Source organism: Mobula birostris, chromosome 4, assembly GCF_030028105.1.
Source record: "Mobula birostris isolate sMobBir1 chromosome 4, sMobBir1.hap1, whole genome shotgun sequence".
In the NCBI taxonomy this organism is placed as follows: Eukaryota; Metazoa; Chordata; class Chondrichthyes; order Myliobatiformes; family Myliobatidae; genus Mobula; species Mobula birostris.
The window spans coordinates 71132946-71146587 of record NC_092373.1 but is presented as its reverse complement, the minus strand read 5'-3'; the positions used below and the strand labels follow the sequence as shown (position 1 = coordinate 71146587).

The 13642-nt window shown below is 41.0% G+C and overlaps 1 protein-coding gene across 2 annotated transcripts in view; it reads right to left on the bottom strand.

The window, feature by feature from the left end:
- Window positions 1-11163, bottom strand: part of LOC140196391 (integral membrane protein 2C-like) — a 59252-nt gene extending 48089 nt beyond the window's left edge. For both annotated transcript variants that reach the window (XR_011885694.1, XM_072255515.1), the window contains exon 1: window positions 10623-11163. Coding sequence is in view for 1 of the 2 variants with exons in the window: in XM_072255515.1 (XP_072111616.1) it covers window positions 10623-10718 (96 nt within the window). In the remaining variant the exon portion in view is untranslated. The remainder of the gene's footprint in view (window positions 1-10622) is intronic.
- Between the last annotated feature and the right edge of the window lie 2479 nt (window positions 11164-13642).

Here is a 13642-nt window from a genome sequence, read left to right as displayed (position 1 = left end):
AATGCCACCTTAACATAACCAACATTTTTGAAAATTGTTAAATGGTTACGTGTCAGTTTCTCACTTGCTCAACTCAGGAAAACAAAACCTCTATCTATAGTTGATAAATTCAAGATTAGATGTGTTATAAACCACCCAAAGTATAGTGTAAATGTGAATAGGGTGGAGTCAAGGTATTTGCAAATTAACCCTTGATGTGGTGTAATGTTTTTGTGTGTCACATGGTAGAGCTTAACCACCACCTCTCTCATTTGGACTGAGAAACTTCCATTTGAAATTAAATTTGTTTCTTCTCCACAAGTATCAACACTAATGGAGTCATCTAGATGGATACAATGGTCCCAAATCCTGTGTTATTCACAGTTTGATCTCTTTTGTGCAAGAGTTAGTTCTTGTATTTATTCCTGGCGACATTGACACCAATTATCTAATGCCCCAAAGTGAAGAGGCGTTTCACACTCACCCACATTGGTGAGTCTAGAGTCAACATTTAGTACAGATGAGACAAGGATGGACTAAATTCCTTCCTGAATATTAATGAAGCATATGGGTTTTGACATAATCCAGTACAGGTTGAAACTCCCTCAACTGCAATTCTCAAAAATTGCTGCACCACTGAAAATCCAGATCATGAAAATTGCCCTGATCATCCTTCTCTAAGCAGCAAAACTGCTCTTTTGAAATATAGTCATCACACGAGGGTGGCAAGTACTGTCTGTAACCCAAGTATCTGAGTGAGAAATATTGTCAGTTGAGACTGCAAAAATTGTACAGGAAGGTTAATTAACCACCAGTTAGTAGAACCTCAGCTTTAGATCTAGTTAATTTTAGCTGGAATTAGTTAATTAGTTAATTCAGAGTTCAGCAGAGGAGGACAAAGGGCTTAATTAGGAAGAGGAAAAAAGATTATGAGAGAAAACTGGCAGGGAACATAAAAACTGACTGTAAAAGCTTTTATAATAGATATGTAAAAAGGAAAAGACTGGTAAAGACAAATGTAGGTCCCCTACAGACAGAAACAGGTGAATTGATTATGGGGAGCAAGGACATGGCAGACCAATTGAATAATTACTTTGGTTCTGTCTTCACTAAGGAGGACATAAATAATCTTCCAGAAATAGTAGGGGACAGAGGGTCCAGTGAGATGGAGGAACTGAGCGAAATACATGTTAGTAGGGAAGTGGTGTTAGGTAAATTGAAGGGATTAAAGCCAGATAAATCCCCAGGGCCAGATGGTCTGCATTCCAGAGTGCTTTAGGAAGTAGCCCAAGAAATAGTGGATGCATGAGTGATAATTTTTCAAAACTCGTTAGATTCTGGACTAGTTCCTGAGGATTGGAGGGTGGCTAATGTAACCCCACTTTTTAAAAAAGGAGGGAGAGAGAAACCGGGGAATTATAGACCGGTTAGCCTAACGTCAGTGGTGGGGAAACTGCTGGAGTCAGTTATCAAAGATGTGATAACAGCACATTTGGAAAGTGGTGAAATCATCGGACAAAGTCAGCATGGATTTGTGAAAGGAAAATCATGTCTGACGAGTCTCATAGAATTTTTTGAGGATGTAACTAGTAGAGTGGATAGGGGAGAACCAGTGGATGTGGTATATTTGGATTTTCAAAAGGCTTTTGACAAGGTCCCACACAGGAGATTCGTGTGCAAACTTAAAGCACACGGTATTGGGGGTAAGGTATTGATGTGGATAGAGAATTGGTTAGCAGACAGGAAGCAAAGAGTGGGAATAAACTGACCTTTTCAGAATGGCAGGCAGTGACTAGTGGGGTACCGCAAGGCTCAGTGCTGGGACCCCAGTTCTTTACAATATATATTAATGACTTGGATGAGGGAATTAAATGCAGCATCTCCAAGTTTGCGGATGACACGAAGCTGGGCGGCAGTGTTAGCTGTGAGGAGGATGCTAAGAGGATGCAGGGTGACTTGGATAGGTTGGGTGAGTAGGCAAATTCATGGCAGATGCAATTTAATGTGGATAAATGTGAAGTTCTCCACTTTGGTGGCAAAAATAGGAAAACAGATTATTATCTGAATGGTGGCCGATTAGGAAAAGGGGAGGTGCAACGAGACCTGAGTGTCATTACACACCAGTCATTGAAAGTGGGCATGCAGGTACAGCAGGCGGTGAAAAAGGCGAATGGTATGCTGGCATTTATAGCGAGAGGATTCGAGTACAGGAGCAGGGAGGTACTACTGCAGTTGTACAAGGCCTTGGTGAGACCGCACCTGGAGTATTGTGTGCAGTTTTGGTCCCCTAATCTGAGAAAAGACATCCTTGCCATTGAGGGAGTACAAAGAAGGTTCACCAGATTGATTCCTGGGATGGCAGGACTTTCATATGAAGAAAGACTGTATGAACTAGGCTTGTACTCGTTGGAATTTAGAAGATTGAGGGGGGATCTGATTGAAACGTATAAAATTCTAAAGGGAGTGGACAGGCTAGATGCAGGAAGATTGTTCCCGATGTTGGGGAAGTCCAGAACGAGGGGTCACAGTTTGAGGATAAGGGGGAAGCCTTTTAGGACCGAGATTAGGAAAAGCTTCTTCATACAGAGAGTGGTGAATCTGTGGAATTCTCTGCCACAGGAAACAGTTGAGGCCAGTTCATTGGCTATATTTAAGAGGGAGTTAGATATGGCCCTTGTGGCTATGGGGATCAGGGGGTATGGAGGGAAGGCTGGTGCAGGGTTCTGAGTTGGATGATCAGCCATGATCATAATAAATGGCGGTGCAGGCTCGAAGGGCTGAATGGCCTACTCCTGCATCTATTTTCTATGTTTCTAGTATACATCTGTACTACAGGTACAAAACATCTCAAACCCACAGGAATTACTAGACCACAGAATGCCAGGATAGAGTTTCAAGACATAGCTTCATAGCTACGATTAACTTCAGACTTATTTAGCTACCTGAACTTAAGCTCCACATTGGGTTGGTGGGATGTGAACTGGATCAATGGCCTAGAATCCTGGCTGCTCGTCAAATACCAAAATGCTCATACAGGAGCGGAGACATTCCCATTGAACATCAGCTCAGAAAAGGTCGACTACACCAACTCCTGGATTAGCCCTGAAGAAATGATTTAGGTATCAACTTTCTGCACCAAACTCTGACAATCCTCCCCTCACACTCTGACTACTCTTTCATGGCATTTCAATGAACTAGATTATTATTTTTATTTTATTTAGAGACACAGCACGGAACAGGCCCTCCGGCCCTTCGAGCCGCACCATCCAGCAGCCCCTTAGCCTAATAACCAATTAACCTATGTCTATGAACTGTGAGAAGGAACCGGAGGACCAGGAGAAAACCCACACATTCCAAGGGGAAGACATACACACTTTTTAAAGGTAACGCTGGAATTAAACTCCGGACTCTGACGCCCCAAGCTGAAATAGTGTCACACTAACCACTACGCTACCGTGGCGCACTTTGTCTGTCTTAATATCTCCTTATGCAGCTAGGTGCAAAATTTTGTCTGACAATGTTGGAGTATCTTGGAACATTTTACAACATAAATGATGCTATAGACTCAGTGGCCACTTTATTAGGTAATTCCTGTGTCTAAAAAAAGTGCCACTAAGTCTGTTCATAATCTTCTGCTGTACATTCATTTCAAGGTTTGATGTGTTGTGTGTTCGGAGAAGTTCTTCTGCACACCAGTGTTGTAACACGTGGCTATTTGAGTTACTGTCACCATCTCGTCAGCTTGAACCAGTCTGGTCATTCACCTCTGACCTCCCTCATTAGCAAGGCATTTTCATCCACATAACTGCTGCTCATTTATGTTTTTTGTTTTACACACTATTCTCTGTAAACTCTTAGAAACTGTTATGCATGAAATTCGCAGGAATCAGCAGTTTCTGAAATACTGAAACCTCCCCATCTGGCACCACAGTCATTCCACGGTCACATTCCTTCCCCATTCTTATGTATGGTCTGAGCAACAACTGAAACTCTTGACCATGTCTGCATGGTTTTATGCATTGAGTTGCTGCCGCATTATATATTATATATGGATTATATATTTACAGTACATTAATGAGCAGGTGTACACGTGTACCGAGAAAAGTCACTACTGAGGGTATATACGGGAACATCTTAATCCATCTGAATATAAGTTAATGCACATTAAAAAGCGCACTTGAGGAAATTGCTTAGTCTGTACATCATATAATGCAAATAGATATTCCAAAAAGTAATTTGTAATGCACACTTTTGATCACATTCAGCTTTGACAGATCAAGTAGAAACAGCCTTTACTAAAATGTCCACATCATTATCAGAATAGCTCATGATGACTGGATTAAACCAAGGTCTATAGCTCATGGAAGCTCCACTGGCAGACACTGTAGGATACAACTACTCCAAGTTGAGAGCTAACATAGAAACATAGAAACATAGAAAATAGGTGCAGGGGTAGGCCATTCGGCCCTTTGAGCCTGCACCGCCATTTATTATGATCATGGCTGATCATCCAACTCAGAACCCCGCCCCAGCCTTCCCTCCATACCCCCTGACCCCCGTAGCCACAAGGGCCATATCTAACTCCCTCTTAAATATAGCCAATGAACTGGCCTCAACTGTTTCCTGTGGCAGAGAATTCCACAGATTCACCACTCTCTGTGTGAAGAAGTTTTTCCTAATCTCGGTCCTAAAAGGCTTCCCCTCTATCCTCAAACTGTGACCCCTCGTTCTGGACAATCTTTAATAGGAAATGAACAAAAATAAGTGATAATGCTTAATTAATTGTGTCACCTCTGATCTGGCCCTACATTTATATGCCGGTCGGCACCTAATTAATTAGCTTGTTTATTTTGGCTTTTTTCTTAAAGATGTGTTGGGTACGTACCGGCTACCGCTGCACCCTTGCATGCTTCACAGCCCGATATCGGTCCGTGGCCCAGAGGTTGGGGACCACTGATATAAAGCACCCTATCTAGATGCATAATTGCATGGCATGGCAACTGTTCAGCATGTGACCACAAGGAAGTACAGAAAGCTGTGGACACAACTCAGCACAACACAAAAACCAGCCTCTCCTACACAGAGCAACACACACAAAATGCTGGAAGTGCTCAACAGGCCAGGCAGCATCTATGGAGAAAAGCACAGTCAGCGTTTTGGACCAAAACCCTTTGGCAGGACTGGAGAAAAAGAAGCTGAGTAAATTTGAAAGGTGGGGGGATGAGAGAGAGAAACACCAGGCGTTAGGTGAAACTTAGAGGGAGAGGGATGAAGTAAAGAGCTAGGAAATTGATTGGTGAAAGAGACAGAAGGCCATGGAAGAAAGGAAAAAGGGGGTGGGGGGAGCAGCACCAGAGGGAGGCGATAGGCAGGCAAGGAGATAACATGAGAGGGGGAAAAGAGGATGGGAAATGGTGAAGGGGAGCAGTGGGGGGAGGGGGAGGCATTACTGGAAATTTGAGAAATTGATGCTCATACCATCAGGTTGGAGGCTACCCAAACCGAATATAAGGCGTTGTTCCTCCAAGCTAAGTGTGGCCTTATCCTGACAGTGGAGGAGGCTGTGGATGGACATACCAGAATGAGAATGGGAAGTTGAATTAAAATGGGTGGCCATTGGGAGATCTTGCTTGTTCTGGTGGATGGAGCATAGATGCTCGGCGAAGCGGTCTCCCAATCTACATCGGATCTCACCGATATACAAGAGGCCACACCAGTTGCACCAAACACAGTACATAAGACCATAAGACAAAGGAGCTGAAGTCGGCCATTCAGCCCATCGAGTCTGCTCCGCCATTTTATCATGAGCTGATCCATTCTCCCATTTAGTCCCACTCCCCCCGCCTTCTCACCATAACCTTTGATGCCCTGGCTACTCAGATACCTATCAATCTCTGCCTTAAATACACCCAATGACTTGGCCTCCACTGCCGCTCGTGGCAACAAATTCCATAGGTTCACCACTCTCTGGCTAAAAAAATTTCTTTGCATTTCTGTTCTGAATGGGCGCCCTTCAATCCTTAAGTCATGCCTTCTCGTACTAGACTCCCCCATCATGGGAAACAGCTTTGCCACATCCACTCTGTCCACGCCTTTCAACATTCAAAATGTTTCTATGAGGTCTCCCCTCACTCCTCTAAACTCCAAGGAATACAGTCCAACAGCAGACAAACATTCCTCATATGTTAACCCTCTCATTCCCGGAATCATTCTAGTGAATCTTCTCTGTACCCTCTCCAACATCAGCACGTCCTTTCTTAAATAAGGAGACTAAAACTGCCCACAGTACTCCAAGTGAGGTCTCACCAGCGCCTTATAGAGCCTCAACATCACATCCCTGCTCCTATACTCTATTCCTCTAGAAATGAATGCCAACATTGCATTCGCCTTCTTCACTACCGACTCAACCTGGAGGTTAACCTTAAGGGTATCCCGTACGAGGACTCCCAAGTCCCGTTGCATCTCAGAACTTTGAATTCTCTCCCCATTTAAATAATAGTCTGCCCGTTTATTTCTTCTGCCAAAGTGCATAACCATACACTTTCCAACATTGTATTTCATTTGCCACTTCTTTGCCCATTCTTCCAATCTATCCAAGTCTCTCTGCAGACTCTCTGCTTCCTCAGCACTACCGGCCTCTCCACCCCAAGAGACTCATGGGTGAAGTGTCCCCTCACCCGGAAGGCCTGTTTAGGACCTGAACGGTAGTGAGGGAGAAGGTGTAGGGCAGGTGTAGCACTTGTTCTGCTTGCAAGGATAAGTGCCGGGAGGGAGATCAGTGGGGAGGAACGAATGGACAAGGGATTCGTATAGGGAGCGATCCCTGCAGGAAGCAGAAAGTGGTGAGGAGGGAAAGATGTGTTTAGTGGTGGGATCCAGTAGGAGGTGGCAGAAGTTTCGGAGAATTGTCACCAGCACATAACTTGCCATGAATTACGTGGTCTCCTACACAGACCTTGTGTATCCTTCTTGTCGCCTCAATAATGCAGCCAGTATAATCAAAGAGCCTACCTGGCCCAGTCATTCTCTGTTTCTCTCCTCATTATGATTTTGCGCTTTATAGTTTACTTGCACTTTGTGTTTCTGTTACACTTTATTCTGCATTGTTACTGCTTTGCACTGTTTTGCCTCAATGCACTGAGTATGATTTGATCTGTTTCAATGTGATTGTATTTCTGATAAGAACTATGACTAAAAGTCTGCCAGGTGATATCATAGCTTCAAAACAAGGGATCGTTTACTCAGTTGCAGAAGCTGATCTTCATTGGCACATGCTGTTTTGCAAGTTTTGTTAAAAAATTTGCAAGTCAGAAAAGATCAGTAAGATGATTAGAAAAAATACAATAACCATCAGTCCCAAGGAAAAGAAACACTTTGAATTCAAGGCTAGCACACTGACTGGAAACAAATAGTGATGACCTGTGAACATTTTAATGAGTGAAGTGGGGCTTAAAATTTAATGTTCGGTCCCTTAACTTTCAAGGTACACTTTGGTAATCTGGACATTAATATAATGGGAATGATGTTATTATACTTGCAGATGAGAAAAATGATGCCTATATGTGGAAAAAAACAAAAATATTAGGAATGAGTCGATGGCTGGTCAAGTAGTCAAAGAGGTGGCAAATGGAGGTAACGCTAGACAAACCGACCCTTAAACAATAAATGATAAGTTACTGAAACAGTAGAGGAAAACTGAGACCTTGATTTTTAAGTCCACAGTTATCAAAGGTACAAATGCAGGTAAATGTATGCGTGTGTTGCTTGGATTTCCAGCATTTGCAGATTTTCTTCCATTTGTAATACAGGTAAATTAGGTGGGTATGAAGGCAAGCAGGACACTTTACTCCTAATTATTCCAATGAACATTTACCTACAGTGGCTCATGGTTAAACAATGTCTTATGTTTAAAATGTTTATGCTTGTTTTCAAATGACTATCTTGCCCTCTGATATTTACATAGTTTCCACTAGATCGAACAGCCCTCCTTTTTCTGCACTTCTCCGACTCTGTCCACTTGTAGCTATCTGTCAAACATTGTCTCCCCGTGAAGCACTTTTGGATATTTTAAAGTTTCTCTATCATCCTCAAATTCCTACTCTTCAAGCTGTTAGCCATGAGAGTAACATGTTCTGTCCTAATATTGGCAGGTCAAAGATACAGGGCTTAGTGCAGAGCCCCAAGTTTTTGTGCCAGTTCTTCTTCAAAACAGTTAAAAATACAATTTTAAAAATTCTCTTTAAAGATACAATTAGATTAGATTACATAGAAACAAAGAAAACCTACAGCACAATACAGGCCCTTCGGCCCACAATGCTGTGCTGAAAATGTACTTACTTCAGAAATTACCTAGGGTTACCCATAGCCCTCTATTTTTCTAAGCTCCACATACTTATCCAAGAGTCATCTAAAAGACCCTGTTGTATTTGCCTCCACCATTGTCAGCAGTAGCCCATTCCACACACTCACCACTCTATGTAAAATACTTTACCCCTGACATCTCCTTTGTACCTACTTCTAAGCACCTTAAACCTGTGCCCTCTTGTGTTAGCCATTTCAGCCCTGGGAAAAAGCCTGTGACTATTCACACGATCAATGATAGTTTAGCTCAGCTTTATTTGTCACATATACATTGAAATATACAGTGAGATAATGTCATTTGCATCAATGACCAACATAATCCGAGGATTGTGGATTGTGCTGGGGGCAGCCCGCAAGTATTGCCACGCTTCCGATGCCAATGTAGTATGCCCACAACTTACTCACCCTAACCTCTACATCTTTGGAATGTGGATGGAAACTGAATCACGGGGAGAATGTACAAACTCCTTACAGGTAGCAGGTGGAATTGAATTCCCATCACTGGTACTGGAAAGTATTATGCTAACCACTACAAAAAATGTTTAGTTTATGATTACAGATGAAAAAATCTTAAGTCAGTTTTTTTCCCCTAGTACATTTGTTGTTCTCTGGTCATCTATTAAAATTTGAAGGAAAAAAAATCAGTGCATGATGTTTCAGAAGAAATTGTGAGGCCAGCAAATGAAATATTGTGTCATAGAGATGTGATGAAATACTATATTCTGTCTGTTATGGTATGGATCACTGAATACTGATCCACTATTTCAGCATATGATTTATATTAACTAAAAATCAGTATAATTTTTTTAATAGGAACAGCAGTAGCCTTTGAGTTTGCTTTACCATTCAATACAATTATGGCTGATCATCCATCCCATTCCTGTTCTCTCCAACTGTCTGTAAATCTATCTCCTTAAATATCTTCAGTGATTCAATCTTCACATCCTTCTATAGGATCACCACCTCCATGAACATGCATCTCAGTCCTAAATCTCCTACTCCATATCCTGAAACTGCGACTCCTGGTTCAGATACTCCACCAAGGGGAATTACTCCTCTGTGCATCTGGTCTCCCAAACCCTATCAGGACACTGCATTTTCAATGAGATTTTCACTTGTTCTTGTAAAGCAGGATATATATTCCTATTCAACCCAATCTCTCCTCATATGACATTACCACCTTTCCAGCAATCAGCCAGGTGAACTTCAGCTACACCCAATCAGGGGTACCTCAAAACTGAAACAGTAGTTACATTTTCAATATGGTGTGAACCATGATCAAGCTTGCAGCAGATTGTTTTAAATGCCAGAAACAATCGCCTTTCAATATTTTTAACTCACTGATAAATTACTAAAAATTGCAGAATGTAGATATGATATACAAATTCAGGCAAACCAACTGGAAAACATTACATTTGTAATTATTTGAAGTGAAGATTTAAGTCAATGAGCAAGTCATAACATGTGCATAGACATCAATTACTGAAAACAACAATAGATCTTTCTTTTAATTACCATAAAAACACAGGCCCCAATGTGCATTCTGTTTAATAGAGAAATCAGCCGTAAATTAATACATAGGAGAAATTAAATCACTAGAGAATATTTTGCTTTTCAGCTAGGATTTTACATGTGTTACGCAATCGAGGAGTTTTGCAATAATGGTACGAAAGAAAAATTATGAGCACTATGAACTCTAGTTAAATGTGTCAACTTCATCTGTTTAATTAATGATTAAGTAGTTACAGCTTAACAAAATGCAAGATGCACAGGGGATGAATATACTGTTTGTACAACAATTTTATTTATGAAGCCCTGCTTTCTATTTGCATTCGTTTGTGAACCCCCCCCCCCCCCGTGCTTTCTCAGTCCTCTGTTTTAACAAAGCTTCCTGTCTGAAACTTGGTCTTCAGCATCTCCTACCGTATTTTATAAACACTGTTGTCGTTCCTTTCCAAGGTAATTTAACCAATTTTAAAAAAACAGTTCTTGAAACAACGCTATTAACCACTCGCAGGAGAGGAGATGTTAATGAATTATAAATAGCGAGCACAAAAATTATAAACAGTTCTTTTAAGATACAATACATCCAATGTAATTTCTGGCACATTCTTGGTTTCAACATACTGCACCCAAAATGTTAGTTTAAGTCAAAGATACACTGTAGTAATTTCCCAAAGCTAAAGCAACCTCTAACAAAACAATATGCATGTTAATTATATGTGAATTTAAGAAATCGATACTGCTTACATGTAATTGAGCAGAAATTAAAATTGACTTACGTCAGCTTGAGGGATAAGAATTTCGGTTTTATCCGCTTCGCCTTCCGCTTTTTCTGGCTTCTGCCCCAGGGAGCTGGACAGTGAGATCTTCACCATTTTGCGAGTAAATATTCAACTCTCTCTCACTCAGCTTTGAAAATAAAACCAAATAAAAAAAATGTCGCCAGCTATCCCGCTTCCTGTGTCTGATCTGACCCTTCGGTTTCCGGAAGTTTCAGGATATGTGTGCGTCTGTTGTGTGGAAAGGGAAGGCCTTTGAATTTATTTTCGTAGGCAATCAAGCGAGAGCTTTTAAAAAGGAAAATACAACGTGCACTTATGCTAAATGACAAAGCTACAGACCAGGAATAATTGACAAATCTTCGAGCCCACCCGTCCTCGTGAATTCTTTATCAATGAATTCTTCATCAGGCTCAAGGTACCTGATAAAGAATTAATTGAGTCATACAGCACAGAAAAACAAGCTCTTCAGACAGTGACGGCAATTCCGGCCATCAATAACGATATGAAACCCATCCACTATCTCCGTGTCTGAAGGCTTCTAGTTTTAAAGTCCCTACCTATTCCACCCATTCATGTAGAACATTCCAGATTAGTCATCCTCCGAGTGGAAAAAGTTTTTCCTCAAATCTACTCCAAACCTATGCCCTCTACTGTTAAATACTGCCACTACCGAGACATGTTTCCCACTATCAACCCAACTTATAGCAGCAGAATTCGGCCATTTCATCATGGCTGATCCATTTCCTCTCAGCCCCAATCTCCTGCCTCATAGCCCATACAAGTTTTTATTCCTCCCTCAGGATCCTCACAGCCTCTTCCACTCCTTCTCATAACTGCGGACAACATCGTAGTGAATCTTTCCTGTAAATGTGGTGACCAGAACCATATACAGTATTCCAGCTGGGGTTTAGCCAATCTCTTATAGAGTTGAGGCATTACCTCCCTGCTCTTACAGTCCGTGCCCCAGAACATGGTGCAGCCAAATTCATGGATCCTTGAACCTTTACATTGTTTCTCAACACTCCCAAGGGACCGGCCATTCATTGTGTATTGAATACAAGCCTGCTAAAGTGCATCCCCTCACACTTAGCAGGATTAAATTCTGTCCGTCAGATCCATAGATTTTAACAACTAATCAACACCATCCCAAAGCCTGTAACCATGCTCCTCACAATCAATATTACTAATCTTTTATCTGCAAACTTACTAATCGTATCTTCTACATTCATATCCAAATTACTAATATATATAGCAAACAGGAAAGGTCCCAGCACTGATCTGTTATACAACTCTGGTTACAAGTTTTCAATCCCAGAACAAGCTCCAACATTATTCTTTGCTTTCTAGCATGAACCAGTTTTGAACTAATTTGCTAACTTGCTCTGGGTTCTCATAGGCTCTAATTATTTTTGGACCAGTTGTCCACCTGGAACTTTGTCAAAGGCCTTATTGAACCCCATATAGATTGCATCAACAGCACTGTCCTCATCAATAGATTTTGTTACCTCTTTGAAATATTTAATCACATTGATTCAACAGGATTTCAGTCTACACTGACCCCCTGGATGGAAACAGGGGTCACCGTTACCTTAGCTCTCCTCAGGTCTACCACCAGCTCCTTAGTCTTTTTCACATTAAGCTGCAGATAATTCTGCTCACACCATGTGACAAAGTTTCCTACCGTAGCCCTGTGCTCAGCCTCATCTCCCCAAGCTGGTAATGCAGATAAAAGTCATCAAAACTTTTCTAACCATGGCTAGAAAAGTTAATATACCATAGATTGGACACCAACCTACAATTCAAACCTACTGAACTATATAAGAAAAATCAGATACAGTAACTTACAGTTAATGATCATCCATCAACATATTTAAAACTCTGCACTCCTACTCCATCTAGTTGTGACAAGTGGTCCAGATAATTAAACAGCTAACAGGATAAGGTAGCTCCAAGAAAATCCCCCTTCTCAATAATGGCAAGACAATGTTCAAACTTTTATATTACTTTTTAGCCAGTAATGAGTTGCAGGTGATCCATCTCAGCTCCTACCCAAGATCTTTGCCATCACGGAAGCCAGTTTCAGCCAATTTGATTCACTGCATCTGACAGCACAAAATATCACAAAAGGCTAAGGGACAAGATAACATCTCAGCAGTAGTAACAATGATGTGCATTCCAAATATAACTGCATCACTAACTAAGTTCCAGAAAACAACAATGTAGAAAAATGCTCAGGTATGTTTGGTCCACTAAATGAAAGGACAAATTCAAGCTGGTGTATTACCCTCACTAAATCTATACATCTTTAACAAAGTAATGCAAGGTGTCATTGATAATGCCAATTGTAATGCTTAGTTTGAATTATGTAAGGGCTACTCAGCTCCTGATGTTTTTACTGCTTTGTCCTAAATATAACTGAACTATTGTTCAGAGGTGAGCTGAGAATGACAGCTCCTCATTCACAATTGCTAGATGTGCTGTTTTGAAGCCAGAATCAGAATCACTGGCAAATGTCCTGAAATTTGACTTTGTGGCAGCAGCACAATGCAATACATAATAAAAAGAAAATGTGACTTACAGTAAATATATATATTTAATTAAATAGGTAGCCTAAAATGAAGTTAATGTCCAAAAAAGTGATAACATTTCATTTGGTGTGATACCTTGTTCAAAAGAAAATGATTGTTTATTAGTCAGTTATCCCAGTCCCAGGATTCAAAATGCTGCTCCTAGTTCAAGATATCTAATTACGCTCTCAAGTGTAATTGCAGATGGACAATTAAATGTTGGATCAGCCTGTGAAGTCCACAACAATGAATGAACAATAATAACATACTATAGTAATTCATGCGGACAGTGTCCTATTTTCAGCTGTTGCATCAATGACCTTCCATCATAAAGCCAGAAGTAAGATTGCTCACTATAAGCACTTCTATTGATAACTTTTCAGCAAGTAAACCAATCCACACCTCCATGCCTAGGCAGCATTCAGACATAGGCTGTTACACAGCAGGTAA